The 14,990-nt window shown below is 55.6% G+C and overlaps 1 protein-coding gene across 4 annotated transcripts in view; it reads left to right on the top strand.

Annotated features, from left to right (window-relative positions):
- The first annotated feature begins 453 nt into the window (after positions 1-453).
- Positions 454-14,990, top strand: part of ONECUT1 (one cut homeobox 1) — a 23,456-nt gene continuing 8,919 nt past the window's right edge. The window contains exons 1-2 of one of the 4 annotated variants that reach the window (XM_017805203.1): positions 454-1,736; positions 3,073-3,577. In XM_017805203.1, coding sequence (XP_017660692.1) covers positions 656-1,736; positions 3,073-3,155 — 1,164 coding nt within the window. In that variant the 5' untranslated portion in view covers positions 454-655 and the 3' untranslated portion in view covers positions 3,156-3,577. Of the gene's footprint in view, positions 1,737-2,410; positions 2,516-3,069; positions 3,578-14,990 lie in introns of those variants that run through there. The other 3 variants (XM_017805202.1, XM_017805204.1, XM_017805201.1) reach the window with 3 other exon arrangements.

Here is a 14,990-nt window from a genome sequence, read left to right as displayed (position 1 = left end):
CCTGCTCCCCGCGAGCCCGGCGGGAGGCGGGGCGGCCCCTTTGTGCCCGGGGCGGGGGCTGTGGGGGCTGTGGGGGCTGTGAGGGCTGCGGGGCCCGTCCGGCCCTCGCGGGGCAGCGACACCCCCAGCTCTGGGCGCCGCCGCGCGCGGCCCGCGCGCTTAAAAGGAGCGCTGACGTCACGGGGGCGGTGCCGGGCGGCGCGCAGGCGCGGTGCGGGCGGCGGCGGCGCTGCAGCAGCAGGAGCGGAGCGGGAGCGCGGCGCGCACAGAGAGCCATGGCTGGGGATGGCGAGGGACGCGGACACACACCCGCCGCGGCCGCGGCTGCGGGGCCCGGCCTGAGGGAGCGGCGGCCCTAGGACCGGCCCGGCGGCGCCAGCCAGCAGCGGGGGAGGGGGGGGAAAAAACAACCAAAAAACAAAAAAACCAAATAAATACATTGCCACGAAATAACAATAATAAAAAAAAAAATTAAAAAAAGGGAAAGGGAAAGCCAGCCAGCCAGCCCGGCAACAGCAGCAGCAGCAGCAGCACCGCCACCAGCCCGCAGCGCCTGCCCGCCTGCCCGCGGGAGCAACCGGCCGCCGCCAAGAGCTCCGGGACGCCCCGCCGCCCACCAGATAGATGTGCGGTCCCGCCGCCCGCACGGCCGACGATGAACGCGCAGCTGGCGATGGAGAACATCGGCGATCTGCACGGGGTGAGCCATGAGCCGGTGCCCGCCGCCGCCGACCTGATGAGCGGCAGCCCGCACCACCGGAGCGCGGTGGCCCACCGCGGCAGCCACCTGCCGGCCCACCCGCGCTCCATGGGCATGGCGTCCATCCTCGACGGCGGCGACTACCACCACCACCACCGGCCGCCCGAGCACGCGCTGACGGGCCCCCTGCACCCCACCATGACCATGGCCTGCGAGACACCCCCCGGCATGAGCATGAGCAGCACCTACACCACGTTAACCCCTCTGCAGCCTCTACCTCCCATCTCGACGGTCTCGGACAAGTTTCCTCACCACCACCACCACCATCACCACCACCACCATCCCCACCAGCGGATACCGGGCAACGTGAGCGGCAGCTTCACGCTCATGCGGGACGAGAGGGGTCTGGCGTCTATGAACAATCTCTACACCCCCTACCACAAGGATGTTACCGGCATGGGGCAGAGCCTCTCTCCGTTGTCTGGATCGGGCCTGGGGAGCATCCACAACTCCCAGCAAGGGCTGCCCCACTACGCTCACCCCAGTGCCACCATGCCCGCCGAGAAAATGCTCACCCCAAATGGATTTGAAGCCCACCACCCTGCCATGTTAGCCAGGCATGGCGACCAACACCTCACCCCCACCTCCGCTGGCATGGTGCCTATCAACGGGATCCCACACCATCCCCATGCCCACTTGAATGCCCAGAGCCACGGGCAGATCCTGGGCTCTGCCAGGGAGCAAAACCCTTCTGTAACTGGTTCGCAGGTCAACAGTGGAAGTAATTCAGGGCAAATGGAAGAAATCAATACCAAAGAAGTAGCTCAGAGGATCACCACCGAGCTCAAACGGTACAGCATCCCCCAGGCTATCTTTGCCCAGAGGGTGCTGTGCCGCTCTCAAGGGACGCTCTCAGACCTGCTGAGGAACCCCAAGCCCTGGAGCAAGCTCAAATCCGGCCGGGAGACCTTCCGCAGGATGTGGAAGTGGCTCCAGGAGCCGGAGTTTCAGCGGATGTCTGCTCTGCGGCTTGCAGGTGAGCCCACTGCGGGGTGGTCGGGGCACGGCGGCGGAGGGGCTCCGGGCCTGGGCAGGCCGCCCCAATCCCTGCCTGCCCCTGAAGAGCAGCCCCGACCTCCCCTTCCGCCGCTCGGTTTCTGTCCTCTCCCCGCTCCCTCTCCCGGCTCCGCGCACCGGCACTGTCCGGTTCCTGCACGCCGCGCTCCCGCCTGCCAGACAAAGCCGAGCTGGGGCTCGGGCTGCGCACTGCGGCGTCCCGGCTCTGCTCATTCCCCGGCCGGGGCGCACCCGCCAGGCTCGCCCGCCGCCGGTAACGGGGCGCCGCCGAAAGCCGCACCGGCGGGAGCGCTGCCGGAGCGCGGAGGGTGAGGCGGAAATGCTTGAATTGGCGGCTGAGCCCACGGACGGGGTGCGGGGCCCACGGGCGGGGTGCGGGGAAGTCCCGGTAATGCCCCGCCGAGAGGAGTCGTTCGGTGTGTCTGCTTTGTGTCGGGGGCGGCGGGCTCCGGTCGCAGCGGCTGGTGGGGCTCGGGGCCAGCGGCCCGTTCGGGTTAGGTGAGCTGGGACAGGGGTTTCGCACGAATGAGCCGAGCCCGGCGGGTGAGCGGTGGCTGAGAAACGCTGTTGGCTAAAATCGTTAGATTTTTTAATTTTTTTTTTTTTTTTTTTACTGGTTGTAATTATCATTAGGCCGCGGAGTTTGAGTTTCGCGTGGATGTCTCTGCGTGAGACGAGCCGTCCGTGTCGCGGCTTCGCTGCTCCAGAGCTTCACCCCGCTCTCGGCACTTGCTGTCCAGTGTAGTTCCGAGCGGGTCCCGTATTGTCTGCTCGGACATGGCCGTCCCGGTCCGTACCTGTGCCCCGCCGCCCCAAACCCGCCCGTCTGTGCTCCCGGTGCAGAGCCTGCGTTTAATATACCGTGAGTGAGGGTTTGTTAATTAAGTGATAGGTCTCCATTAATTTGTCCCTGGAGAACGCGAGACAGTCAATCCGAGTTGGAGCCGGGGTCACTGATCCGTTTCACAGACAAAAATGAGGGAAGGGCCAAATCTTTCTCCTTTCAAAAGCACAACCGGTCTTGTGCTTTCGACTACCACGACGGTGGAAATTTGGAACCGTTTCCCGAGCGTGCGAGGACGCGGCTGGGCCACCAGCGTGCTCCATGCCTATTTTCAGCTAACCTACCCGTTCCCGAAACCTAAAGCAGAGGTAGGAAAGGCCCGGGGCAGGACCATCCTCCCCAGTGCCCGCCAGTGGGAGGACGTTGCTCTCTTTGGCTTCCACTCCTGCGACTCAGTTTCAAAGGTCTGAGTTCTCAGAAAATGCCCTTTCCGCCTTCCCTTCCTCGGCAGCCACCCCACCAGGAGAAAACCGTCGTCTTGCTGGTGCTACCCTGGAGAGGAGGATGGAGTTTGTGTTTCCAATATCCCCGTAACGATTGCTAAGGCGAACTTTCTTCGATTTGGAGCGTATTTTTACGACAATACGGTCGACCTGAATCTCATTTGCATAGATCGATACTGGAAACAACCCCTCGCTTCGGAGCCTGCTGGCATCCCTTCCTTGGCGCTGCCAGCCGGGAAGCATTGCCAGCCCCAGCTGCTGCAGGGCCGGGTAGGAGGGAGGTGGCCGTGCTCTGCCCAGCTGCCGGGTCCGGAGGGTCCCATTGTTCGCTTCTGCCCCCAAACCGCCCCTTCCTCCAACCACCTCAGCATAAACGGATCCCGGTAATCCCGTTAGAGAGACAAAGCCTCATTATTCCGCCTTCCCTTTCCGATGAAACCCGAAAGCTGGCACCTTGCAGAAACGTCTTCCCCGGGGCGAAACGGGGCTCGCAGCCCGGGGGGGGGGAGGGAAAAGACGCTCGCAGCCGGGCCCCGCAGGGCTGTCCCCGCGTACCGGGGGCTCCGCGGCCTCGCCCGGCGCTGCCCACCCGGGCGCAGGCAGCACGTGGGAATTTGCATAACGTTGCGTCCCAGCCAATGGGGGCGGCCCGGAAGCCCCCCGCCCCGCCCCTCCCCGCGCAGCCTGCGCGCCCCCGCGCGCCCCCGCGCTGCCGGAGACCCGCTGTATGTAAATGCATAAAGTATCGATTTTATTTTTCGTGCAGGTTTTAAATGTGCGATGATCTTACTAAGTGGTAAAAAAAAAAAAAATCTGCCCCGATTGATATTGATGTATGAACATCAATTCAAAATAACATAAATTACTGCGGCCGGTGCAAATTAAATTTCACTGTCCAAATTATAACTCACTCCAGGGCGTTTAGAGAATTATCAGGTAGATAAATACCCAGAGCCGCCTTCATTTCTTCCCTTTCTGATTTCCTGCAGACAACAACCGACAGGCAGTGAGGGGGATGGAGCCTGCTTATTTTAGGCCTCGCGGTCTCGCCTAGCACTTTATCTTGAGTATTTGCCCCTTCCAGCCATCCCTGGGGGATTCCTACCTCCCAGATTACAGAAGCTCCGACAAATAGAGGAAAAATTGGTAGTTACATGGAAGCAGGATTGAGGTCTTGACACTTCCTGGGCTGTCTCTTGAAATGTAAGCAGAACTGCTAATTGCAAAGCTGACCTCTTCCAGCCTCCATCTTATTCCTCCCATCTCCCTTCTCTTCTCTGTTCTCTTTTCCTTTGTCTGTCCCACTCTCTCTCTCCTCTCTATCACTGAATATTTATCTATTTGACCGTTTCTCTGTTAGTCTTCCCTACCTCTCCCCGCCTTCACTGACATTTGGAAGGGCTGTGAAGGGGCGCCAAAAAAAATAAATATAATTAAAAGAAAAAGTACATCACTTGTTCAGCCTGCTGGGATTTAAGGGTGAATTTATTTCAGGTTATTTTCGTGTGTGTGTGTATGAGAGAGGAAACAAGAAGGGATAAAGAAGGAAAAAAACCCGACTCGTCTTGTTCAGGAAAAATAATCTGTTTCGAGCCATTTATTGTTAGAGCCGGGTCTGTCCACCAGTCCCGCACGGGCTGCCCGCAGGTCGGGAGGGAGGGCAACAGCCAGGGAGAAACGGGGCAGAGACACGTTTCGGGAACGGACGAGAGGGGTATAGGAGACCCCAGGGCTCCTTAGGATCTGCTGTAAGGGGTGGCTGCTTTGCTGAGATGAGCCCTCTGAGCGAGCTCGTCCCGAAAAGCCCCTCCGTGGTGGGTCCCCCGGGCTGGCGTTAGTGTGGAAGGGGCCGTGGGGACCGGCGCTCATGCAGTCCCTCCAAAGCTGCTCGATCTTTGCCTGCGACCTGACTGGTATTTTTCGTAGCTGCACCTCCTTTCCTCCTCTCCTCATATCCTTTCTCCCTCCCGATGTGAATCTCGGCTAAACTGAAGCCTTGGGAAACCGGCGAGAAATTCTCGCCAAATTAACTGTAGAGAAATCGATGGAGTAATCAGAGCGTTTTCCACATTAAATATGAAATCTAATGACGCCGTTTGCACCTCTCGCCCGCCACCGCCCCCTCGCTCTCCGGGAAGGTCGGGGCCGCCCCGGCCCCTGTGGCCTCATTAGGGGCTGTTTAATATTTACCCGGCGGGGACTTTGCATAAACGCATTTGCATCAGGGAGGCGGAGGGCATCGACCGGGGCCTTCACCGGCGACACTCCAAGCGCGGCCGGGGCCCGGGGGACAGACCCTGTCCCTCCCGGCCCTGCGGACCGCCCGGACACCGCGGGGACGGCCCGAGCCTGGCCCCGCTCATCTTGAGCGGTGACAGCGGCGCGGTGCTTGGGCCGAGGCAAGGTGCCCCGTCCCGGTGGGATCGGAGGGCAGGAGAACAGTCCCCGTGATGCCCCCGGCGCGGTCGTGCCAGCCGCCGCAGGGCCCGGTGCGCATTCGGAGGAGCCTGGGACGCACTTGTTTGCCGGCCGTGTCCTTCGGCGGGATTGATTTACAGCCGCGTTTGCCCTTCGTTAATGTTTGCCCAGCGGGAGGAGGAGGAGCGGGGCCGGGCGAGCCGCGTTCCTCCACACTGGGCCGGGCCCGCCCCGAGCCCGTCCCCGCGCAGCCCCCGCCCCCGCAGCGCAGCTCGGCTCCTGCTTGTTTGTTCGTTCGTGCGTTCGTTCGTTTTGTTTGTTTGTTTTAATTACCCGCCGCGTGGTGGGGCGGCACCGGGGGGCCGTGTCCCGCTCCCACCCTCGCTGCCGTTTGGATGAAACAGGCTCAAGGCAGGGCCGCTCCCGCCCGTGGGCACCGCCGGGGCCGCCCCGGGGGTCTCACAACCGGGCTGTGGGCGCGATGCCCGCCCCGACCGGCCGGGGCCACCGCGTCCCCCGCAGCCCTCGCTCGTTGCCCCTCTGTTCCCGGGGCCTCTGCGCCATCTACTGACCGCCGGCGGGCGGGAGCGGCCCCGCCAGACCGGGCACCCCTCCTGCACCGGGCGGCGGCGGTGGCTCCCCGGGGCAGGAGGGGATGGGTCCGGGGAGCCCTGCGGGTGGAGGGCCCGCTGCTGACTCCGTCCGCAGATTCCCGGGAGCGCAGCCCGGCCTGCCTTCAGCACCGCGGACAGCGATCTCCGGCACGGATCGGCCCCGCCTCCGCCCCGGCGGCCCCGCTCCCGGGCGAGAGTCGCGCGGGCCGGGGTCAGGCCAGCCCCGCTCCCGGTTCATGGACGGGGCCGCCCACAGCCCGGGCGCAGGTGCTTGGTGAACTGCCCCGCGGCTGCCGGCCCCGATGGGGAGCAGCATCGCATCGATTGTAGGCAGCGGTAGCCTGCAATTAGTGCCGCGGGACGCGCCGGGCTGAGCGGCCCCGCTGCGGCGGCGGGGGCGGCTCGAGGGGACCTGTTTGGGGATGGGTCCCTTCGAACTGGTGCGTGGCCAGAGGAGAAACGAGCTCCCCCCAGCATGGTAATTTGCAAGACAGAGTGGTCGGGATGCCCTAGGAGGAGAGGAGAGGTGCGTGGCGCAAGGACTGTGTCCGCCGCAGATGCCACCAGTGGGGACCACGGGTGCTGCCGGTGCTGCAGCTGGGTGCTGGCGTGTGCGGCCTGCGTTTTACAGGGCCGAAAAGGAGCTCGATGGGCGGATTGAGACGAAATCATCTGGAAACGCGCAGGCCAGGTATGAGTCTGTGCTTGGGTTTGCCTGTACCGGCACTAAACGACAGGTTCTGCTTTGCCTCAGACAGCCTTCACCTGTCTGTGTAGCCGAAGGGTTCGAATAAGCTCCACACAAGGGACAAGATGGTTTCAAGGGAGTCCTAAGGTGGCTGAAGCGCAGGAACTGTTGCTGATTTGCTGGTGACTTTCGCCTGAAGACTGCAGGCATCGAAGGGAGTTTTTCCTGAGGACTGAGAGGGACCCAGCATGGCAGTGTGTCATGGTCAAATCGATAAATGTTGATTCACGTTTCAAACATAAATCTATCTGGATTAATCATACACGGACTGAGAAGTGACCGATGCTTGCAGACTGTCTTTGGAAACGCAGCTGACTTCAGCCGTTTTGCTTAAGAAGAAGTCAGTTTTATGATGCCGAAAGCTTAATTTATAGAAACAATTTATTAGCTCAACAGTAGTTTTCATTTTTTCCCATTTTAGGGCGATAGGAAGTCTCAGTGGTGACATTTTCTGTACAGCCTAAACAGCAATTAAGGCGCGATGGATGGATGCTGTTCCGCCGGTGTCCGCGGCAGCACCGCGAGCTGCTGCAGGATGTGGAGCAGGGCTCTGGCGTGTGTGGGTGCTGACTGGTGGAGCTAGAAATGCTGCTGCTTCAGATAGTGAAAAGTATTAAATCAGATGGGACGGGGCGCTCTTCCTTAGTGCTTGGGTGCAGAAGCCACTGAAGTGAGCCCGCGCTCAGATTTTGGATATTTTTGGGATACAGAAGAATGCACACATTGTCGCACGCATTACAAACTCGTCGGTAAGAAGGGACCCACAGGTGGTGAAGTTAATGCGGGCGGGTTTCCCGCAGCCCCTTTCCATCCCCTCCCCGGCACAGGCTGCCATACGGCTGCTCCGATGCCCCCCAGAATGGAGGAACTCCTTTATGTCATCACTGACACATTTATTGTTCATGTGAGACATATTTCGTTATTTTGAATATATTGGAATTAACCGAGAACTTAAAAACTGGGGAAGCGGGAGCCGGCAGTCGGGTCCTTGGGAACGGAACTAGGGAAGCTGCCCAGGTTTTTCAGTATGTTCAACCCTCAGTGTTCCAGTGAAGGTTTTGCAACAGATTTGCAACAGCTCAGAAACTCCATTTTCGGCGGCTGCAGCAGAGCCCCGGGCTGGGACAGCGGGAAGGGACAGAATAACCCGGCTTGACGCCCGCGGGCGAATTCAGTCCCACGGCTGAATTCGGCGTCCGCGCCCGGGTCTGTCCCGCGAACCCGCGCGGGCGGGAGATGGGCGGGGCGGGGCTGCTGGCGCAGCCCGGGGGAGGTGCGGGGCGGGGCGGGGCGGGGCAGCCGCTCCCTGACGGCGCGGGGCGGTGTGAAGAGGCACGGAGCGGGCTGAGGAGCGGAGCGGGCAGGTGCAGGGCGGACGGGGTGGGGCGGGCAGCGTGTTCCAGGTTGGGGTGTGCGGAGCAGAGTGCTGCGGAGCGGCTGGCGCTCCCCGGCGGGGCGGCGCGGCGCGGAGTGGTGCGGTACGGAGCGGCAGCGCGGCTGCAGAGCGCACGGCGCGGTGCGGAGTGCACGGTGCGGTGCGATGCAGACCTCACGGCGCGGTGCGGAGCGGTGCGGGAGCCCATGGTGCGGAGCCTATAGCGCGGTGCGGAGCTCCGCGATGCGATGTGCGATGCGATACGATGCGGTGCGGTTCGCTGCGATCCGGAGCCCACGGTGCAGTGAGATGAGGTGCGGAGCCCATGGCGCGGTGCGATGCGGTGCAGTGCGCAGCCCACGGCGCGGAGTGGAGCGGTGAGGTGCGGAGCGGTGCGGTGCAATGCGGAGCGGTGAGGTGCGGAGCGCACGGGACGGAGAGGTGCTGAGCGGTGCGGAGCGCACGGGGCGGTGCGGACGATGCTGAGCGCACGGAGCGGTGCGGTGGGATGCGGTGTAGTGCGGAGCGGAGCGGTTCGAGGCGGTGCAGAGCGCACAGCGCGGTGCTCGCCCCCTCCCGCGGGCGGCGGGGAGCGGGGGCCATCCAGCGGCCGGGGGCTGCCTGTGCCGCTGCGGCGTTGCGGGGGGGGAAGCCGGACCCGGCTGACGCGATTAAAATATTGATGTAGTCGCAAAAATCGTTCATTAAGGCAATTTAATCTTTGCTATTAAATGTCCTTTCAATTCATTTGAGGTAATTAAGATGCAGTTTAAGTGATTAAATTCTAATTACTTATGCTAGACAAAGAAATATTTGTCACAGTAATATGGTTAACTAAAGACCCAGCTAAAGAAATTTAACATTTACTTCAAATGATACCGCAGGAAAATCGGGTGCTTTCCCGTGATTGATCCACTTAGCAACATATTCTATAACGGTGATGTCAACTCGCTGAAGTGGTTACAGATCCATCAACACCAAGTTTGTGTAAACCCCCCTATCCCCCAATGCTGAGTCAGCGCTCCTCAGTCAGATTCACTTCATTATTCCAGGGGCAGCAAATTAAGGTCACTCATTTTAATACAGTGCACAGGAGTGAGGTGTTTGCCATTCTGGCTCAGCTGGGATCTGTGTGTTGGCAGGCTGATGTCATTCTGTGAGCTTCCCATATAGGAACATGTGTTCATCTCTCTTTATGTTATGAAACAACAAAAGAGTATTCCCTGGATTTGATGGCAGAGAAATGAGGCACAAATCAAAAGATCTCTGAGTATATGGAAACACCTGCACTCTTAATAGGCATAAATACAACTCACTAGAGAAAAAAGTGCAAAATTCTGAATGATGCCGGGGTAAAAAGAAATAATTTAATGTGGGCTCAGACATTTCAGAATAGACAATATTCTCTTGAGTTGAAAGGGGAAAGCAACCAATTGGGCAGCAACCAATGACCTGTGTAACCCATGTGGGTTTTCATCACTAAAAAGGTGGGAAAGGCCTTATCCCATGGTGGGCTGAAGTTTTTGGGAATGCTCTTCCCAAAAATGGGAATGTGGAGACCGTCTCGCGCAGCACCTTTCCAGAGGGATTCCATTTCCCAGACGTCTTTGAAGGCCCTGGGGCAGTGAGAAGAAGGACGGGGCAGTGCAGGGGACCACCAAATCATGACGTATCAGAGTGAATGTTACCCAGCAGCTGCGGTTATTCATTCGGGTCAAACAGATTTGCTTGGATTTAGTTCATGTGGTGACATCTACCCTTAGGTAGCGTGAGTCTTATATGCCTCTTTTCTTGTTTTCATATTTCCTTATGTAAAGTTTTTGATAATTGGGAAAGACCTGTCATCTGTGTGTCTCTCTGCACACTCCAGAGGTGTTATTCATATGATAAGAATGGAACTTAGCACACTCTATCATATATTATTGCCACCATGAATTTGCCATAAACTTTTGACTACTTGTTTCCACTGAGCTGTTGTAGCCAGTGTGATTAGGACAATCTTTGGCAGTTAAAGTCCTTAAGCAGTTTCAATCTCCTGCAGAAATACTGAAGCCTTTTCCACCTGAAGGTAGAACCTCTTTCAGAAGAATATCCTCCATGATACCCTCTAGTTTGTACCATTGAAGAATTATGACTCTCTAAAATTGTTATTGGATATTGTGTGATGTTTCAAAACTGGAAGCAGATGATTTAGAGATTCCCGTGTGGACACAGTTCAGACTGTGTCACAGTCTGAACTGTGACACATCTCAGCCTTTACATGAGATATTAGAAAATATAACCTGATACAGGAGATACAGAAAATACATATATGGAGAGACCTCTGGAAGGGCTTTTTATGTCTTTAAGACAGTCTTGTACACATGAAGTTGGGATAACTAAAAAACTAGGCTTTGCGAGAGGAGGGGGAACACATGATCATCACAAAACTCCTGAGAATTCTCTCAAGTCAGTCTAAAATATGCCTCTTTGTTTCTCCCATGGCACATATAGAAATGCAGAGCTTTTGTTGGCAATTCTTTGAGCTAGACTGCATCATTTCTTGGGGTTTTCCCACTCACAGGAAGGATGACTGCTCTAAACCCACAGTAACAAAGCCCTTGGCTTCTTGTAAGCTCCCCATTGTTTTCTAGGAACCTTGCACTGGGGTCTTTGAGAAAAGGGTAAAGCAGTTGTTTTTTTATTCCTACATGTCTGAAGCAAGTATAATGCTCATGAAGACTAAGGGTGAGATAATCCTCAAAGCTAAACCAGTCAAGTGAGGGTGGTGGTGAAGACCCCAGAGCTCAGTGTTGAGTTTACCTTCTGATGTGAAGCAACCAGAAAGTGCATCCTCAGGCAAGACAGAGCTGAGACTACAGTCATGAGAGATCCTCAGTTCTCTTTTTTCCCCAAAATGAACATTTCAGCTACAAAACAGGTTCCTACAGACTCCTTCTGCCCATAGGGTCCAGCTCAGCCTCCCAGCCACAGCACTAATTGGTGTCAAACAGTGTGAAGTGTGATGGGAATTAGCATGGTGTGAACCTGCTCACAGGGAGCTGAACCAAGACCACTGCATCATCTCATGCAGGGTACTTGATGACCATCAAGTAATAATGGCTTGTGGTCAGCAGTGACCTAGGCCAGAGCTGGAAATGTGGCCCATCACCTCAGGGTGAAAGGTCCTGTATCCCTTGTTGGTGGCCAGCACACATCTCCTCTCCATGTCAACAGGCTCTGAATTCAGCATGGCTGGAGACATTGTTGTGCAGGTGTCCAGATCTTGCTCTTGGACCCACTCTGTGTGCAAACAGAGGGGAAAAGGACTCCCTGAAAGCAGAGACCCACCGTGTGAACTGGCTTCCTCCTCCGCAGGGTGAGAAGACTCATTGCCAAGGCACCAGTGGGGCTGTACCCTCACCTTCCAAAAGCAGCTGTGATGCCATGCTGTGGTGCACTCAGGCAGGCACACTCCCCTCCTGTTGTGCTGCATCCCTGCTTCTCTTCCAGCCACTTTATACAGGCAAAATCCTGGCCGTGGCCATTGTATGCACTTGTCCTGGAGCTGTGGGAACTGCTACAGGCAGCTGGTGAGCACTGTGACCCTCAGAGTGCCTGTTGGTGCGCTTGTAAGGGCACAGCTCTACCAGTGCCAGGTCTGAAACCACCCAAATCCATCTTCTTCCTCAGTGTCTGCACATTCAGTGATTGCACCACAGTGGGCCACCAGCTGAGCAATGCCTCTCACAGGGAGAGTTTCCCTCTGCCACCAAAACTAGCCACAGGGCTTGGGGCAGGGTTTGCCCAAGTAGAATTTTCTTTTATTGTTCCCCCTGCTCTAGTGCCACTTTTCAAGAAAAGCAGCCAGCAGAATTTGTGGTGATACTTTATTACATGCCCAAACCAAACCAGCAGATATCAGTTTTATTGAGAGCATTACCAGTTCCATTCTTTGCTTCTGGTTTATAGGAAGGAAAATTTGTGTTTGCCAGAAACAGCTAGGCACACGTGCACACACCAGCTGCTCCTGAAAATTGATTTATGGTAATCAGGGTTTTTGCCTCAGATTTTAAAAAGAAATACACCCTCTAGGGATGAAAGACTAGATCAAGTGTCAGGGTTAACACCTGAGCTTACTGTAATCTTGACTTTTAGACTGACTGAACAGTGTAGTTCACATCACAGGTGGGCAAAATATCCTCTTCACTGTCTCGACCTAAAGATGCAATTAGTGCATTTTCATAGGGGGCACAATCCTGCTCACACCTCTGGCAGAGCAGGACTGATCCCACTGTGCTGCACACAGCCAGGTGCTGCAGAAGACCATCAATAGACTGGAGCTGCAGAGGTGAGACCACAAATCTGTACCAGATGCAGGCAGCTGGGCCTCAGTGAGATGTACAGATCTTACAAGGTTTGCCAAGTTTACTTGACCAAATCCCTCGGGTGACTTAGAAGGAACAAAGGGAGACAAAAATAGATTGATGGACTGTGTCAGGAGAATTGCAAGTGTCAAAAATATCTGTTGCTCAGGGCAGAGGAAGATGGAAGTGACTGGAACAGGCCAGAGTTCAGGAGTGGATTTATAAGGTTCCTTCTGGCACTGATAATATTACAATGTCGTATCTGCACGTGTGTTGCCAGAGTCAGGGCAACTCTTTCTTTATCCTCTGCTTTGCTTTTTTCCTAACAAGATTTTCTTAAAAGGCTTTTTCAGAAGGCATCACATGGAGCATCGCTCAGGCAGGGCAGCCCGGAGACAAAGCAGGGCTGTCTGCAGCAGGGAGTGAGGCAGCCTGCGAGCAGGCATTGCTGTGGGAGAGGTGCACCCCTCTGGGGAGCACAGCACCCCACAAAGCACCCAAATTCAGTGTCTGTGCTGTGGGAGGGTGTCTGTTAACGGTGCTCAAGGGCAAGGGGAAGAGAAGGACAGCAGTGCAAATTACTGTTATTATCTTCTCCTACATAAAGTAAAACCGAGATGAAGTGTGCGATGAACTGTTGTGAAGACAGGATCTGGTGCTTTTCCAAAAAAGCGTTTCAGTTGATGTCTCTGGAGCCTGCCCTCAGCAGACACCCTCACTGGCATGAGGGGAGGACCTGGACAGAGCAGGCATAGCTGCTGTGCCTGAGTGTGACCTGGCTCAGGCTGCTGTCCACCCTCGCAGTGTGAGCTGGCTGGTCTCTGTGCCTGCTCTGGATACACTCTTACGTTGGAGCAGATTTTATCCCATGGTGTACATTTGTTCTCTGGCAAGCTGGAAGCTACAATTTATTATTAAAATTGATTGGCTCCAGTGCAGGGAAAACGATCGCAAGGAAACCCTATTACGGTTTTTCATTATCGCCATTATTTATTTTTAAGTGCTATTAATATTCCTGAGTCTGGACAAGGTGGAAGATGAGAGGTGGTATCCACCCCTGCTGCTCACAACCCGAGGCCTGGCAGTGCTGTCTCTGCAAGGGCTCTCGGAACAACCAAGCATATTGGAAAGTTTTTGCCCTCAGTCTGCCTCTGGCAAATGTTAATGGGAGTAGAGCTGAAAAAGAAACAAGTTTTGCATTGCCTAAAAATGATCCAGATACCAAAGCTGTTCCCGGTCTCCCCAAGGTGGAAGAGAGCTCTGCAAGCAGTGCTGGGCAGGGACAGGTCCAGCATGTGGCTCAGCAGGCACCAAGGGGATGGGAGGGTCAGGGCTAAGCTGGGGGTCTCTGCTTGGCAGCCCCAACTTCACCCACTGGGGTGGGTGTGTCAATGTCCAGCAAGGACTGGACCCATTCCATGTGGGTCTCTGTGTCTCAGGTACAGTCCCACATTGCAACTGAGCCAATCTCTCTCTCTCTGAACCAATGCATCATTAGTCCTTAATCCAAAGCAGAGTTGCTCCAACTTGGATGTGAGGACAAGAACTGGCTTATTTCATAGGCTAAGCCAGAGTGTATCACCAGCTGTTCCCACCAGCTGTGAACCAAGCCTGAGGAAACAAACAGTCCAACATGATACTGTGTTAAAAAAATAAAGCTCACTCTGGTCTGCAGAATGAAGAGGTGGCTCCCAGCTTTTATGGGGAGCACCACAGGAACCTCAATGCTTGCTTTCTGATAGGCTTGAGAAAAATGAAGTTTTATTCACAAAATACTGAAATGGGCTTATTTGTATCATAGACTGGATAGGTTTTATTTTCTTCTCCTCAGCAACGAGCACTTTTTTCTCACTTCTGTGATGTCTCTAGCAGTAATCATGAGGTCTCTGATACAACTGAAGTTGAGAAACAAGGTATATTGTAATTCTTGGGACATTTTCTAAGGAAATAGTTGTTCAGGAATAATATATTTCAGGAAATGAGTGCAAGTTCAGGAAGATAATGCAAACTGGTTTCACAACAGATGGTTGTTTTTTTGTTATTCTGTACTATTTCAGAGAACTCATGTACTAGTTTGTGATTGAAGCCCCAGAGGCTCGCATGGCTAATTGAGCTAGCTTTGTACCTACTGCTGTGACTGTCATTTGGGATGTGATGACTCAGTCTGAAGGATTGCACGGCGCTGACTCGGATCATGCTATTTGTGCCGTTAGGATTTCGTGACAAATTATGATCTGTGTCTAGGTGGAAGATGAAATTTGTTTAATCTTGGAAAAAGGAAGGTGTAAACCAGTGTGAGCAGAAATTAAGCACTAGGCTTGTTAGAAGGGGCAGTAAAAGCTGGAGGCTGAGGCTGTTACAGAGCCAAGCTCCTGCAGCTGCTTTCCTGGGAATTTCTGATTGTCGAACAGTTAGAGGTGTAAAA

The sequence above is a fragment of the Lepidothrix coronata genome, unplaced genomic scaffold (genome assembly GCF_001604755.1).
Source record: "Lepidothrix coronata isolate B3197 unplaced genomic scaffold, Lepidothrix_coronata-1.0 Scaffold11, whole genome shotgun sequence".
NCBI classification, from domain to species: domain Eukaryota; kingdom Metazoa; phylum Chordata; class Aves; order Passeriformes; family Pipridae; genus Lepidothrix; species Lepidothrix coronata.
Note: the sequence above shows the minus strand (reverse complement) of the source record. Positions and strands in the feature narration are given on the sequence as shown.